An 18,010-nucleotide genomic window follows, 5' to 3' on the forward strand; every position below is an offset into this window, starting at 1 on the left:
AACAATGTGCTCGACCTGGATTGGGGAGCTGTATGTGCTCCCAGTGTTCAGTTGTGTGTGGAAGCAACATAAAAGAGGGAAATCTGGGTAGAAGTGATTGCGTAGAACCAAAGAAGGAGGAAAACCTGGGTAGCTTTTCTTCTACCTTGCTTCCACCCAATCGCTTTTACCCAGGTTTTCCTTTTACCTTGTTTCCGGAGCACACAAAACTCCCAAACCCAGGTAGTACACAGTTTTTGACTGTGTAAATGACCTCGCTGTTTTATCCAAGCAGAATGTAAAATCTTAGATTTGGGATTTATTCTTTAGCAACTGTCTGAAAACTGGAAAATGTAGTCACTTTTAAAAACAACATTTTTAACCAATTGGGCAAACTTTTTCACTTTGATTAATGGTTTATTTTATTTTATTTTAAACTTTCATTTCTGATGTAAGCTTGGACATTGGGTTCTTTTTGCAAGGAAGTAATTCATTTACTATTTTAAAATATATAAAGAATACAAATTTCTTCTTAAACAGAACACTGTAAGTCTCACTATTTCCAAACAGTAATTTGATACAATATCATGTGTGTGAGAAAGGGTATTAAGTGGGTGTAAAATGTATCTAACATATATTTTACAGCTGGGATAACTTAACGAGAGAAGATAGCTGGCACAGTCAGAATCTCACAGTTTGTGGTCAAACTGCAATTTGAGGCAGAAGCTTCAATGGATGATACATAAATTGAAATATTTCTGCCAGTGAGAAAAATCCTTCCTAATCTAAAAACTCACATATTTTTTAAAAAATAGGTTTCTGATAAACTTGTCAGTTATACTCTTGTTTCCCAACATGCCCTCCACTTCTCAGATTTGTCAGACTGATAGTTTCCATCATCATGCTCACTTTTCCACTGACATGATGCATTTTTTAAAAAGCCATCATAAGAGTTAAGAAAGGCAGGTTCATCATGTGACCACACTACCTGTCAGAGGTTTGGAAAAGAAATGTTTCTATTGCTAAACACATCAGATGTCACTGCAACAGGATGTGGCAAGCTGTTGCACCACAATTTAGTTTAACAAGGAGTATTCTTATATTTGACTGTAAAATGACCTTGCCATGGAAACTTTCATTTTAGTAAATACAATAATATTACTGACACAATAGTTTATTTTTTAAGGGGGCGGGGATGATTAATTAACAAGATATATTAAAAGTTTGTGAGGCTAAAACCTGAACTTGAGAGTAAAAGGTAAGATTTTCTGAATAAGTTTGGGTTCTTTTTCAACATTAAAGTGGCTGCTGCTTGGAATACAACAATATTGTATTGTAAAAAAACAAGGGCCCATGAGAGTAATTTCTATTGAAGTGAACAGCAAAGCTCCTATTAACTTTGATGTAATAGGAGTGCAGCCCTTTCACCTCAGATATGCAGCGTTTTCTAAAACTAAGTTTTCCCAGGTTTATGCCAATCAAACAATGGGAGACACAAAAGAAAATAAAAGAAGGGAATAATGAAGAAAAGAAAAGAAGAAGAAATGAAAATAAAAATAAAAAGGGAATACTAAAGTAACCATGTAACCACAACTACAGTGGTGAATACTTTGGTGCATAAAAGAATGCAGGTCCAGATCTGCTATGATTTTACAATGTTATACATCATTTGTAAGTGCAAGTTAAGGACCAGATATGCCAAGTTGAGACTGTAAAATACCAGAGGAGCTAGACATCTAAAATATAGGCTATAGAGAGCTGAATCTGCAATTTTATGAGTCAAGATTAATGTCCTCTTGAAAACTGGTCCCTAGGTTTTTGAGCCTGATTTTGAAAAGAAAGAAAGACTAAAAAACTATTTAAATTAACGAGACAACTGTGCTATGAACTCTTTCAGCATTTCCACACAAGAGTACTGCTACAGAGTCATTTTGCATGCAGGTAGTAGTTTTAAGAGGCTACATCTTTTGCTTTGTTCCTGAACACCAAAGAAGAACAATCAATGAAGGAGTGAGGAATGTGACAAGTTTTGGCCAGATTACTAAAGTTTGGTCAGTCTAGCCTAGCTGGCTTCTGTCTTAAAGATGGAAGACCTCAAATCCCTTTTCTGAGCTAGCAGAACTGGCAAAAACAACTCGTTCCGACTAATCTGTGTGCAAGTATGTTCCATTCTTTTGTCTGAGTCCTATTCATCACCTACACAGAGGCCATTTATGGAGCGTCTGTATGACTGGCTTTGTGTTTTCCTGTGTAATTGCTAAAAAGTCATTTACTAAGCAAAACTGCTTTGTTCAGCTCAGTTGTATGTCATCATCAATGCTTTACCTACCTCTGATAGTTTTTTCACAAACCTTGCCTCCTGCCTGCTTGCAGTACCATCATCTTTAGTTCAAGTTTCCAGAGGGGGGGTGGAACTCTGCTGAAGGACTTTTCCCTATTAAAGGGCTGGCCACTCCCTTGAGAGATTCAGATTTACAGATTCAGTATTCAGTTGGAGTTGGCTGTTATGGGATATATTTCCTTGTTTTTATTTCTTTGTTCCAACTTGCACATGATCAGGCCTCATGGGAGGTTGCTAACCTCCCAGTCCTTGGAACCCAGCTTGGAAAATGGATCTTACTTCTAGAATCCTGTAACAACGCAAGCACAAACCTTATGCCTTTTACCACCCGTGGACAAAGAGCATTGATTTTCAAGCTAGATTTTGAAATACTTTTATTTCATTATTGTTTGCATGCCATGTGATACCGATCTCCCAAAATTAAATGTTTTTAAATGTTACTACATTACTGTGTTTATGGATGTAAACCTTTATGTCTCTTCACATTCAACCACTCTGGCTGTGTTCCCACAGTCACAGTGATCCTGGTTAAAGAATTAACTAGGATCACTGAATCCTGCAGAGCTGATTGTGAGAACCCAGAATTTCTGGGACATCCCAATCAAACTGCTGTAGTTAAACAATATTTAATCAGGATAGATAAACAGGTACTGGTTATCGATCCTGGCAGAATGTGGTTTGAACACAGGATTGCTTGGAAATTCTAGGTTCTCACAATCAGCTCTGTGAGGCACAGCAATCCTGTTTACTCTTTAACCAGGAACATTGTGCTTTTGTGGATGCAGCATCTGTTGTGTTCACATCACTGGTTAACAGATTTATATAACTTATAAGTTTTATATAAGTGAAATGAAGGCATCTCCAAATGCCTAGAAAAGGTGTGGTAATGGAAAATGCTTTTTCTATCCCTTTTTGGTGATTTAAAAACATGTGCTAAATGAACTAGCTGCATGGCCAGTTGAGGCAGACTGTGACACCAGAGCTTGGGCCTGTGGTTCCTCATAGGGGATGCCACAGAACAGCTTCCAGATATGTCCAAACCCAAAGCTCAGTGATGCTTCAATGCCAGGGCCATGTGCAAGGAAATAAATCAATTAATGTATTAAGGAAAATATGAACATTTTGCCTCCCTATATGGTATCATAATGGGAGCAGATGCTATAGTTGCAATGGGGCTGTCAACAAAATAGTATCTCTATGGCAAATTCTTCACACACTGCCCCTGTAACATTTAAGAACATTAATTGGGGAAGGGTAGCCATTATTTGTGATCTCCATCACCACCAATGGTTGCAAGAAGTGTGGAGTGGAAGCAGGGATACTCATGACACAATGGCTGTCTTTGACGAAGATGGCTCTGCTAAACCTTAGTACCATGGCAGAGTTGCCACCTTTTTTCCTGACCCTATTCCTGTGACAGCCACACCAACACTTATCAAAAGGAACTTTTACTGGCATGGGGTTAAATTGTGGGAAATGTATCTTGTGAAATCTGTGTTTATCAGCTGCTGTGAAAAGCACAGGAGCACAAGATGGAAACCATACTCTGAAGTACAGAGTATAAAATTTTTACCATGGAAACGGTGTTGCAGTAAGCATCCCAGTGACAACTGTAATATCTGCCCCCTCTCTCTGAGTTAAATTGAGTTAAAGTACTAAAAACAGAGCTCTGGTCTTGCACAGTGTGTGAGATGACTGGCTCACCGAACTGAAGGCTGATCTACTGAATGATCTGGGAGCCCTAGTGAACTCAGGTGCTGGGTAGAGACAACCCCTTCCTCACCCTTCACTCCTTCAGCCCATGAACAAAAACCAAAAATGTTCTGCTCGGCTTTGATTTTAAGCAATGGGGATGCCCACACAGCCAGTGAAGAGAGAGGGGCAGCCCCTACTTGAGTGAAGCTGTGTGTGCACACTAGAGCCCCTGAGTGCTTTCTGGAGTATTGAATCAGGTAACTAGAGTTCAGTATAATTTGTTTTCCAACATCAATCAGTGTCATACTCTAGCACAATAGTTTTTCTCCCCCTTTTATTCTTGCAACAAACTTGCAAGGCTGTAGTAGGCTAGGCTGAGATACAGCGACCAGCCCAAATGTTGCCCAGTGAACTACATAGTTGACTGGGGATCCTGGTCAACATAGCTGACCAGGTCTCCAAGGTCTAGCCCACTAAACCATACTGACTGCTACCATTAGTGCATATTGTTTTGTGGGACCCAATGCTCCAGAAACATTTAAAACACAGGGTTGGCTTTCATTGGGTAAGGTCCTGTAAATTCAGTTCTGAAAACATGTTTCAGGTGGAACTGACCTACAATAAAATGTTTCGTTTCTGTCCAAACTGGGATGGAAGTTAATCTAGTCAGCCTTAAATGCATTTGATGACAAATAAATGCACTGGCTATGTCTCTTAACAATGGACTTCCTGTATGAGATTATGTCAATACTTGACTAAATTTGTATTTCACTGTTTGATCCTGCTCAGAGCTGAATGCCCTCAGTTTCCACAGAATTCCTAATAGATTGTAAAGCTACTCTCAGAGAAATGAAAATGTTCCTTGCTTTTTACAATACTCAGTACATGATCAACCTTCAAACAAATCATAAAAATGACAGCCATGGAGCAGAGGAACATTTCTGCCAATGAGACTGTGGAATTCAGCCCACTGGTCTATATTTTATTTCAACTGTAATTTGCTTGGATAATTTATAATGTCTGTCAATGATCTTCTTCCGTTGAATATGCAGGTGAATTGGACCAGATGTTATCAAAGTTATAATTAATAGGTAACAGTAGTGCAACCATGATGTTTCTCACTCTAACAGTGGCATAGAGCTATGGGGGGGGGGAAGATAAGGGGATCAAAATGAGAGCAAAAATGCCAGCACAAAACCTAAGAAAGCCTGGTTAAATAAAAAGATTTCTACCTGGAGCCTAAAATAATATAGTGATGGCACCAGATACATTTCTTTGGGAAGGAAATTCCACAGATATGGCACCAAAACAAAAAGATTTTCTGTTTCCAGTCACCTCCCACTTCACCTTAAGGGGCACTGGAGATATAGGGCAAGCCTCAAAGGGCAAAAAATTCAGGCACGTTTATGCAGGAGGAAGTGGTCCTTTATGTACTCTGGTCCCAATATATTAGGGCTTTAAAGGCTGAAGCCATGCTTGGAATTGTGCATGGAAACAGATCTGGAGTAAGTATTTTTGTTTCAAAACTAGCACAGTATGTTTTGTTAAGCCTTGTCTGGGTTAGTAAAGATGAATCTGGTTAGTTAACACAAATTTTGAACTAACTGGCAGCCTCATATACAATGTACTGCAGTAGTGCTCATAAAATGTTACCAGTGAGTGGATCATTGTGGCCAGCCGACCGCTAACTAGAAGTCGCCATGATTACATTATTCTGTTGCACAGGAGATGTGCAGAAGAGACACTCCTAGTGAACTAGTTCAATAGTCAATAATTTCAACTTAGCCGGTTATATATTGTTTCAATGTTTCCCTGCTCCCTGATGATACTTGTAAGATTCACTCAGTGCTTGTCAGAGAGGTGGGGAGCATAAATGTAACAAATACTTGCAACTAAATGGTATTTGGACTTTCCCTCAATAGTCAATCAGTAAAGGCCTTTTAAGATGAATCATATTAAAATGTTGATGTCGTCATAAACATACCAGATTTGTCTGCTTATTTCAAATCAATGTGTTAACTTTGCACTTCTGCTGCTCCCATCATGTATAACTTTCTTCTCTGTCCATTCTCTCTCATCGTTTTTATTTTCTCTCTCAGATGCCTCCCTCTCCTTTTTGCCATATTCTTCTGGACCAGCCCCTCTTACAACATTTCTGTCCTAGGTCACTGCTACTTCCTTTGGCCTGTAACCATTTTACATCCCTACCTCCTTCACCTCTAGTCTCCTACTTCTTCTGCCATTCCTTTTTCCATCTGTCCTCCTGACTCACTAAAGTCTGAGCAACTCAGCTGCTCGTAGCTAGAATCATTTCTGCATGCCACTGATTCATATAAGGACTATAGCAGGAGGATAACCTTTTACCCTGCACTTTCCATTTTCCTAGTAGAAATGGTTTCGGGACATTTTCCTTGCCCCCAAACTGCTATTTCCCCATTAGGTAAGGGCAAATGACAGCAGGGGGTGGGATTTTTTATTATGAAATGGCACAAGGTGAAAGGGTTGAACCCACCTCTCCCACCACAGCATTGGTGGGGGATTTGGGGGTCCACAGAAATTGGACCCCCCCATTCAAATTGGGGGTCCCTTGTTACAACTTTTTACAAACATTGTAAGGAGATGAGAGATCCAGTCATGGATCTCCAAGGTACCACCTAGTCTGGCCCTAAACAAATAATCAGAGACCAACACACCAAATCTCCAAGTGTATTACAATATAGATTAACATTGCCACTTACTGATATCCACTTACTGCTAATTAATACACAGTACTCTTTTCTTACATAAGAGGGGTGTGTGTGTGTGTGTATACACCAACCACAAAGGAAGAATGGTCTTGTTAGAAACTTTGTTCTAAAAACAGCAACAGCTCTGCCATGGATGGAAAACCATTCAGAAACTAGCTATATTTATTCCCTGAAGCATAAAGGTACAACATACAAAAGATCATTTTAAAAGCCACATAATAATTTTTTAAAGGCCACAAACTAACAACAACAACAAAAAGGCTAACGGAACACTGGAAAATATAGCTACACATTCCATGAAGGAACCAGATCTTGTATTACCTCAGGTATTCTGGATGTGTCTGAACCTTAACTTATTTTTATCTCTTTAATCACAATAAGCCACTACCACAGGGCATGCTATTTTTGGAACAAGAGAATAGGCCAATGAAACAAGTGAGTGACAACAAGTAGCAAGTTTTAATAAAACATTATCTTCCCATATGAGAGTGGTGTTTTGGCACTGATGCTTGATTTTAATTGCTGTCAAAGTGAAATATTTTTCCTACCTGAGGTACCCTTTTTTGTTTGATAAATTCAAACTGTGGACCAGGGTAATTATGAAGTAAGCCTCAGGTGGCAGTAGGGAAATGGACCTTGCTGTGAGTGTTTCAGAAGAAATGTAAAACCTTTCTTTTTTCAGCAGATTTTTGAGGGGTACTTACAGTTAAGGTCATCAGCTACACACGTGGACAAATTTGTTAGCACCCTTACAGCTCACCGAAAAATGTTTTATGCCTCCTGAAAAGTGATTAAATGAAAAACAATTGTCCCATGTACACCTGCATGCATTCAATGGAAGAAGACCCAGGAGGACTCCACTGTTGAAAGAAAAACATTAAAAAGCCAGACTGAAATTTGCTAAAATGCATATTGACATATTGTATATTGACAAGCCACAATGCTTCTGGGAGAATGTCCTTTGGACAGATGAGACAAAACTGGAGCTTTTTGGCAAGTCACATCAGCTCTATGTCCACAGATGAAAAAATGAAGCTTTCAAAGAAAAGAACACCATACCTACTGTGAAACATGGAGGAGGCTCGGTTATGTTTTGGGGCTGCTTTGCTGCATCTGGCATGAGATGCCTTGAGTCTGTGCAGGGAACAATGAAATCTCAAGACTATCAAGACATTCTGAAGCGAAACGTACTGCCCAGTGTCAGCAAGCTCTGTCTCAGTCGCAGGTCATGGATCCTCCAACAGGATAATGACCCAAAACATACAGCTAAAAGCATCCAAGAATGGCTAAGAACAAAGCATTGGACTATTCTGAAGTGGCCTTTTATGAGCTCTGATTTGAATCCTATTGAACATCTATGCAAAGAACTGAAGCATGCAGTCTGGAGAAGGCACCCTTCAAACCTGATATAGCTGGAGCAGTTTGCTCAGGAAGAGTGGGTCAAACTACCTGTTGACAGGTGCAGAAGTCTCACTGAGAGCTACAGGAATCGCTTGTTTGCAGTGATTGCCTCTAAAGGTTGTGCAACAAAATATTAGGTGAAGGGTCCCATCATTTTTGTCCATGCCATTTTCATTTGTGTTATTATTTGAAATATTCTGTTGCATCAAAACTCTAAAGTCAAGTCTGATTTTTGTTAAATGTGGAATAAACAATGATGGGGCCAATTACATTTGTCAGTTTCAAGTTATTTCAGAGACAATTGTGGTTTCTTCTTTTTTCATGGAGGGGTACCAACACATTTGTCCACGTGTGTATTATTGCTAGTGTGTGTGTGTGCGCGCGCGCACGCTAGCTTTTGTTCTTTTGTCTGGTTTTATTTTGATGGAAATTATCTCAAACATTGTAGATAAGAGTGGGATATAAATATTTTAAAGTGCTTGCAAAAATTTGACCATGGAAATGCCTTGGAGGGTTAAACAGGATAAGTCTCACAATGCAGTGAGATGACTTCACTAGAATTCTTGACTAGGAACAGCAATACTCAACAAGAACTTTTGTCTGAGTTCACATCCCAAATCAATTCCACCCCCAGATTTATCAGATCACAACATGCAAGACTCACTAGCTTCATCTTTTCTACCAAGCATAAGTGAAAAGCTACAAAAGCTGGATTCATTTTATTATACATGGATAGATTTTTAGCTTTTGAAAGCTACTGGTATCACCAACTGAAAGGTTTGCCAGAGCCAAAAGGAAGAGGAGGCGAGGGAGCCACTCCAGCAGTGTGCGGTCCCCGCCCTCTGGGGAGCCCAGACTACCAATCAGGGCGTTTCTAGGGACTCTGCTGGGGGGTGGGACAAGGACCCATCCCCTAGCACAAGGCTGCCAGCTGGGATCATTTTGTTGCAAATGGGTCAGATTTTTCGCTTCTGAAAGCCAGCCACCAGTATCCCAAAAGTTGGTGTCTCTCAACCACAATGTCATAAATCAGTTGATTTGGCCTCTAAATATTTTTCAGAAGAGTGATTAAAAAACACAACCACCATATCAACAAAACTTAAAAACAATAGTGAAAATGTTACAGTCCTTTACTAGAGACATTTTACCTTAGGAGCTTTAATTAAACAGCTGTGAAAAATGCCACCTAGGATAATACATTACAACCCCCCCCCCCACACAAACACACACACTTTAACCAAAATTATGTATTTACATTCCTAATAGCAAGAGTAACTGCAACAAAAGCTAGGCATATGTTCAAGTTTTACACAGAATTTCCATATCTCCCCCCGTCCCCACAAACACACACACAGTGTGGCCCTATATTAAATAAAACAACAGACGCTCATAATCAGGAAGCAGAACTGGAAAGGTCTCTCATAAGAACCGGGGGTGGGGGGGAGAAGTACTCAGACCAATGCCTCAGACCAATTCTAACCTAGAATGCATTACCTTCTATTTTATTTCCTAGTACTGCCTCAGTAATAATCCTCAGACTACTTCAGTTTAAGATTTTGCTGACACTGATAGCCTGAATCAGTGAGGGCCAACAGGTTGTGTACAGAGACACTCTTCTATCTGTTGGAGCTATCACATTTGACTTGATGTGAGGTGAAATGTTTGCCTGAAGTTTCACTTGCAAGACTACCCCACCACTCCTGCCATTGTGAAAGGTGGCAATTTCTGGGGCTAAGCTGAAAGATGAGAGTTTTCAGCTCAGAGTTTGAGAGAGTTATCGGGGGCGCTGCATTACTTTATTTGCCACCTGTTTTGCAGTGGGATCTTTCTAGCAGTTGCTTGCTGCCATTTTCCCCTACAATCACCCCTCCAAGTGTCGTTACATCATCACATGCTGTCATTCCATTGCTCAATGGCAGCTGCCATTTTTCTAGAAATCCCCTCAGAATGAGTAGACATGATCATGTAGCGTGTGTGTGTGTGTGTGTGTGTGTGTGTGTGTGTGTGTGTGTGTGTGTGTGTGGTGGAGATTGTGCTGAAAAAGTGGAGCTTGCCTTCTGCAAAGAGGAGCACAGCTGTCACTGATAAGGTTTGTGTCCTCCCCGGCAACAGTTCTTAAATGCCCCCTCCTTTTGCCACCCACAGCTGGGGCAGTGAAAATGGGAGTGGGGTTTGGCTCAGCCCTAGATATTTCACACTTGAATTGAACATCTTTTGGAGTTTTGGGAATGTAATGCGCAATCTTGCTTCAACAAATGTACTCCATCACTATGAAACCCTTAAGTGATGCCTACTTTGCTATAGAACTGACAGAATCTTGAAGAGGTTGGGTTTGTATGGGAAAATGCCGTTTTGGTCCCTTTGAAGATTAGAAGTTTTTGAGAACAGAAACTGGTTATCCTTGATATGCATTAAATATGTTACCAGCGGCTCAAAGGTTCTTCATGGCAAAATGTGTGTCTCTAAGCTACTTGTATATATCACAAGAGCAGACTCAGACTAATTCAACAAAAGGCATGCCAGGTAATGCTTTATGTATAGTACATGTAAAAGTGTAGCTTTATATCAGTCTAGTATTATTTCCAAGGTTCTTCCACATAGTCACCTCAGCATGTGAGAAGGGCAAAAATGTGCTCTCAGGCTGTCTCACAATCTTTATAGTGGGACAACATGAAATCTCCCTGCTGTCACTTAAGGCATGGAACTGGGGAAGAGGAAGCAGTGATGTTCTGAATTGTGCATCAGATCCCTGAAAGCCACATGGCTCACAGGCACAGCCCACATGGATCCTTCAGCAGTCCATGCAGAACACCATGGGAATAACGGGAAATTGTAGAATGGCATACTTCACACTGAATTGAGGGTGGGGGGTGGGGCACACACCTGTGTGGATACAGTCTAAGTCCTCTCTTTCCTTTCTTATTTATTTATTTATTTATTTATTACATTTCTATCCTGCTCTTCCTCCGAGGAGCTCAGAGTAGTGTACATGGTTATTTTGATCCTCACAACAACCCTGTTGAGAGAGATACTGAGAGATACATGGGGCTGAGAGATACATGAATGGCCCAGAGTCACCCAGTGAGTTTCATGGTTGAATAGGGATTCGAACTCGGGTCTTCCTGGTCCTAGTCCAACACTCTAGCCACTATATTATGCTGGCTCTTGGTTCTGATTGAGTCATAAGAATGTAAGAACAGCCCTGCTGGATCAGGCACAAGGCCCATCTAGCCCAGCATCCTGTTTCACACAGCCCACCAGATGTCTCTGGGAAGCCCACAGGCAAGAGATGCGGGCATGACCACTCTCCTACTGCTACTCCCCTGCAACTGGTATTCTGAGGCTGGAGCCCTCAGAATAGTAGCCACTGATAGACCTGTCCTCCATGCATTTATCTAAACCCCTCTTAAGGCCATCCAGGCTGTTGGCTGTCACATCTTGTGGCAGATAATTCCATAGGTTGATTATAATTCCATAGGTTGAGCCACGGGGATTGTGCCAGCAGACACTCTGGACCTTATATAAAACTGTTGTGAGAGCAAAATGTAAATAATATTGTTTTCTTAGGATTACAGAACTTAAAAATAATTGACACTTTGTGGTTAAAATAAAACCAGATGGAATTAAGTGTAGCTCATATTATGGTCAAAGACACATCGTCATCTTACTGCAAACATCTGTTGTCAATGATAGGTTCACACCAAACCTTGTCACATGACACTTAGACAGATCACATCAGGATACATTTTGTACCCACCAGCACAAACACATAGTGTTTACAGATTTCCAGTTTTCACCGAGGCAAGGAAGTATATGTCAGGGGTTTTTTTTCTTGCTAGGAAGGAATTACACGTTCTCAAGGCCAAATGACTGCAAAGTGCAAGCCAATTCTATGTATATTTACTCAAGAATCCTATTGTACTCAGTGGACGTTACTTTCACGTAAGTATGCAAAGGACTGAAGTCTAAATGTTGTACAAATGTTTTCTTGGTCTTTTCCCATCAAAAGATTTTGCTTTGCCTCTTGATCCCATTATTCCTTCAATCACGTTACCAGCCTATTTGTATTTGGAAAATCCAGTCACCTTTCCTACTCTGTATAGTGACAGCAGAAGAAGTGGTTTGCAGGGAAGAAACAGTGTGTGGAAGGATGCTCAACCCTCTCTCTCACAAGCATCACTCTTCCCCCTGCAACTCATCTCAGCTAGATTTCCCTTGCAAGGTTCAACCATTGTGTTTGCTATGGCAGCCAGGGTTTCCATTCATTAATTGGTTTCAGAACATGGAGTTCTGGCCTCAGTTACAACCTAAGCATCTCCCCTGCCCAGATCCCTGAAATGCACATCTTTTCCCCACACATGCACACTCCTGCTTGAAAGGAAATTTCCATTGGAATCACTAAGATGTTCACCCGAAATAGCATGCTTCACACAAAGAAAGGACAACACAGCTCTTGTGTAAATTGGTACCTAGAACTGAAATGGGATAATGGGATGTTCCTCTGTGGACATAGCCTAAGTCAGCTTTTTCCTTGTGTGGTTCTGTTTCATGGGGATTGTATCAGCAGCTGACCTGGTTCTGATTAAAAACTATTATGAAAGCAGAATGTAAATAATATAAAATTGCTTAAAATTGCTGCTTTTTAAAATAATTGACACTTTGTGACAGTTAAAAACAGATTGTTTCATCTAGGTGTAAATTATCTTGATCAAATATAAATGATCAAAATAAAGCAATGTAGGAAGTTGCAATATACTGAGTCAGACCCTTGTTCCATCTAGCTCAGCATTGTCAACACTGCCTGGCAGTGGCTCTCCAGGGTTTCAGAAAGAAATCATTCCCGGTTCTACCTGGGACTTTTACACATAGCAGGCTTTACCATGTGTTTACTGGGAGGCTTTACTGCGAACTCGAAAACCCCAAAAAACAGACACAAAAAGTGGATTTTTTTTACCCCGGATATAAATCAGGCTACACTCTAATGCACAGTGAAAAACCCATATTGTGTGTGAACTGCTCCCTGATAACTCGTAGGGACTTCAGGGTAAATCTGGCCAATATGTGAATGTACCCCCTCCACACCAGGGCTGGATGGCATCCATCCAAGAGTCCTCAAAGAACTCAAATGTGAAATTGCTGACCTCCTTGCTAAAATATATAACTTATTCCTGAAATCGGGCTCTGTACCAGAGGACTGGTAGCAAATGAGTAGCAAATGAGTAGCAAATGACTCAGCAACTGAGTAGCAAATGTAACACCAATTTTCAAAAAGGGATCCAGGGGCGATCAGGGAAATTACAGGCCGGTTAGCCTAATGCCCGTTCCAGGCAAATTGATGGAAAGCATCCTCAAGGATAAAATTGTAAAGCACATGGAAGAGCAGGCCCTGCTGGTAGTGAACCAGCATGGCTTCCACAAAGGTAAATCTTGCCTCACCAAGCTTTTGGACTGCGTTGAGAGTGTCAACGAGTGTGTGGAACAAGGTGATCCAGTTGACATAGTATACCTGGGCTTCCAAAAAGCTTTTGACAAAGTTCCTCATCAAAGACTCCTGAGGAAACTTAGTGGTCATGGGGTAAGGGGACAAGTACATGTGTGGATTGCTAACTGGAAAGACAGGGAACAGAGGGTAGGGATAATGGAGAGTTACTGCAGGGAGACATGATAGAGGTCTATAAAATCATTCATGGTGTGGAGAAAGTGGATAGAGAGAAATTCTTCTCCCTCTCCCATAACACTAGAACCAGGGGTCATCCCATGAAATTGATTGCCGGGAAATCTAGGACCAACAAACGGAAATACTTCTTCACACAACACATAAATCAACTTGTGGAATTCTCTGCCACATGATGTGGTGACAGCCAACAACTTGATGGCTTTAAGAAGGGTCTGGGTAACTCCATGGAGGAGAGGTCTATCAACGGCTACTAGTCGGAGGACTGTGGGCCACCTCCAGCCTCAAAGGCAGGATGCCTCTGAGTACCAGTTGCAGGGGAGTGACAGCAGGAGGGAGGGCATGCCCTCAACTCCTGCATGTGGCTTCCAGCAGCATCTGGTGGGCCACTGTGCAAAACAGGATGCTGGACTAGATGGGCCTTGGGCCTGATCCAGCAGGGCTGTTCTTATGTTCTTATTCCGGAGGAGATGTGAATTAAAGGGCTTCACAAGCCCTGTAAAATTTTCCTGGAGATGTCAAGGATTGAATCTGAGCTCTTCTGCATGCAAAGCATGTGCTCTACTCATGAGCTACAGTCACTCCTGAGTTTTTAAGACATGTTCAACTTTTGTTCATTCCTTTTAGTTCTATAGTTTTCTTTCGGTTTCTGCATTTATCCAAACTACCCTTTTAACCTAGAACTTAAGGCTGCAGTGTTTGACTTATTCTAGTCCTTACAGGTACTGATGCCCACACAGGTTCCATTCAATTAGAGAGCATACATCTGTGGCCTGTTGGTTTGATTGAGAACTAACTAATGCTCCAGTAATATTATAAATAAATAAATAAATAAATAAATAAATAAATAAATACACACATACATACATACAAGAAACCATCTGACCTATTTTTACTGAATGAAACTTCCATGGGCATCTAATGTGCTTTGATGAATTGCTCATTATGTGCAATATTAGGAAAAAGCTGTATAAATTAATAATTTTGTAATCAATACAGAAATTTAGTCCTGTTTGGCTCACCCCTGCTCTCATCTTTATGATATATACTTTAAAGATTTATCTTATATTTTATTACGGGCAGGACAATACCTGATTCAGTTTGGTTTCCTCGTTAGCCCTGTATATTGCATTCATGCTCATAGATGTTTATGTACACACGCATGCATGCACACACACACATCCATACTCCAGCCTTATAAATTCTTCCACTATGAAGGAAGAGGTATGCTTCCAAACATGCATTAATATTCCAAACATGAATTAATAATATTTGTTTATTTGTTTGTTTGTTTATTATTTGATTTCTATACTGCCCTTCCAAAAATGGCTCAGAGGAGTTTATACAGAGAAATAATAAATAAATAAGATGGATGCCTGTTCCCCAAAGGGCTCACAATCTACACCAGCAACAGTCACTGGGGGTACTGTGCTGGGGGTGGAGAGGGCCAATTACTCTCCCACTGCTAAATAAAGAGAATCGCCACATTAAAAGGTGCCTCTTGCCAAGTTAGCACGGGTAATATCAGATTTGATCTTTTTAACTAATTTTAAAATGAGTTTTTAAGCTGCTTTGTATTGTATTTTGTATTTTCTTTTCCTTTTTGTCTGTAATGGTTTAATGTGTTATGTGTTTTTATTGTATGTTTTAATCCTCTGTTGTGAGTCACCCAGAGAACAATTTGTTATGGGGTGACTAACAAATAAAGTTCATTAATTATTATTATTATTATTATTATTATTATTATTATTATTATTATATAGAAAAATAATGGAATATTCCACCACTGAGTGCATCAAGAAGATATCTGCATTGAACACTGTATTGGAAAGGTAGAGTGTTCTTCAAAAATAATAATTTAAAAAATTCTAATTCCATCTGGCTGATGCTTTGAGTCACCTAGAGCCTAGTATTGCTAAATGCATATGTTCCAGTTAAGCTTATGTCTGCAACCTTGAGGAAAGATGTTTAGCATATATATATATATTTTAAGGGATGGTGGATAATTTGGCTGTCATATCAACCCTTCTTTTCTGAGAGAACTGAACATTATAATCTCTCACCAAAAGAAATACTGACTACTTCCTCTAACTACAGTTATTAGAGACTGGCAACCAGCAGCCAAGGAGCTGAATTAGCTCACAGAAGGCTACTCTGTCATGTACTTTAAATTAATGTGTTGCAGCAGCAAGGTTAATGATAGCAGGGCAGTAGAACAACCTTTTAAAAATGTGATTGTTTTATTGTTTCAATTCTTGTGACTGTTAGACACTATGAGCATTCCATATTGGAATTGAAAAGTGGGGTAATTTTTAAAAGCATGAATAACTAAACATTCCTAGCAGCATCTGGCCACTTGGATGAGGAAAGGTTACTATTTGATGGGCAAAGAAGAGAAAACAGTGGAATATGCGTTAATGAAAACACTGCCATGCAACTATCCCCAATATTTATTTCATTTCTATCCTGCCCTTTTCCAAGGAACTCAGGCCGATGTACTGGTCCTATTTTATCCTCACAACAATCTTGTGAGTAGGTTCGGCTTGCAAGAGTGATGGGTCCTCAAGATCACACACAGTTTCATGGCTAAGTAGGGATTTGAATGTGGCTCTCCTAAGTTCTAGGTTGACACACTAACCATTACACCCTGCTGGCTTTCTAAAGACTCCGGCCAACATCCTGGCTAATGCATCTTGACTAATGAAATGCAGCGCACATGCAGCAAAGGAAGCAAGCGTGCAATGGCTGAGTTTCCCACTAAAAGGTGGAGGGGCAATTTTCACTGATCTCCCTTTGCTTCTGAAACCCACTGAGAGTCACAAAAATATATCCCTGAGGGTCAAATGACCATCTGGGACCTATTTTCATGACACACAGTGGGCTCCAGAGGGAAGGAGAGGTTGGCAAAAATTGCCCCCTTCCATTTATGAGGGCCCATACTGCTTTAGTCAGGAATGCAGCTGCTGCATTACTGCTTCCTTTGCTGCATGTGTGTTGCCTTAATCAGGCTATCGGCCACTGAACAGAGGGATTGCACCACCTAGCTCACACTGTATTTTGCTGTGTATATTCCTGTTTACTGGAGAGGAATCATATTATGCTAATTGAAGGATTGAAGATTTACAAACTAGCTTCACAGGTTCCCTGCTCTGAGTACCAGGTGCAAGTCCAGATTCTCAAACTGATCTACTGAGAAAAGACCCACGAAAGAAGACTAGGCTGCAGGATATTCATTTTTTAAGCCCACTTAAAATGCTGGAATGACTCAAACACTGTGCATTCACTTGCTCCTCCTCTCAAAGAGAGAAAATAGGCACCTACGTCTATGGCCGGCAGAGGACGAATCTCGGGGTTACTGGCCAATTTAGCACATTCCCTAGGCTCCAGTCTTATTATCCGTGTTTCCTCTCCTTTGGGAAATGAGCTGTCTCAACTGTCAGAGTGTTCAGTATGAGGAAGCTGGAAGAATACTCATTCTGAAGCACCCCTCAAAAGACTCAGAACATTTTGCATTGCCCTTTCAAAGAAATCCCCAGCAATCTGCCACTATGATCAGTTTCTGTTCTCTCTTAAAACTTCTAGAGAGAACACCTCACCATATTGGTATTTGGAAAGTTACAATGTGTCATCCTGGCTAAGGTTATGATTCTGAAATACATAAAGCTTTATCTGAAATTCAGTATGCACTTTAGTTGGCCGCAAGGCAGTTCAAGCAATAAAAGAACTGTAAAGATATTGAACACTGAAGAGCAACTTTTAAACTAAGGCCTGCAATGAACAAAACAAGTTGCCTGTATTAGAGCTGTAATGCTGATTTTGGTAAAGGTAAAGTGTGCCATCGAGTCGGTGCCGGCTCCTGGAGACACAGAGCCTCGTGGTTGTCTTTGGCAGAATACAGGAGGGGTTTACCATTGCCATCTCCCATGCAGTATGAGACAATGCCTTTCAGCATCTTCATATATCGCTGCTGCCCGATATGTTTCCCATAGTCTGGGAAACATACCAGCGAGGATTCGAACCAGCAAACCTCCGGCTTGCTAGTCAAGTCATTTCCCCGCTGCACCATTAGGTACTACACACCAAAATGATATGAAGAAAAAACTCACCCAATCCCCTTCTACAGGTAGTCAAGAACTACTCTATTGTTACATACCAAAGCTGTGTTGCACTTTG

The 18,010-nt window shown here is 40.6% G+C and overlaps 1 protein-coding gene across 4 annotated transcripts in view; it reads right to left on the reverse strand.

Moving 5' to 3' along the window:
• The window catches only part of NFATC1 (nuclear factor of activated T cells 1), a 208,262-nt gene that overhangs the window by 6,410 nt on the left and 183,842 nt on the right, over nucleotides 1-18,010 (reverse strand). Inside the window, exon 10 of one of the 4 annotated variants that reach the window (XM_053249188.1) lies at nucleotides 2,430-2,609. The exons of the other annotated variants lie outside the window; for them this stretch is intronic. Coding sequence (XP_053105163.1) covers nucleotides 2,602-2,609 — 8 coding nt within the window. The 3' untranslated portion in view covers nucleotides 2,430-2,601. Of the gene's footprint in view, nucleotides 1-2,429; nucleotides 2,610-18,010 lie in introns of those variants that run through there. 4 annotated transcript variants of the gene reach the window in all.

The sequence above is a fragment of the Hemicordylus capensis genome, chromosome 4, assembly GCF_027244095.1.
Source record: "Hemicordylus capensis ecotype Gifberg chromosome 4, rHemCap1.1.pri, whole genome shotgun sequence".
NCBI classification, from domain to species: Eukaryota; Metazoa; Chordata; class Lepidosauria; order Squamata; family Cordylidae; genus Hemicordylus; species Hemicordylus capensis.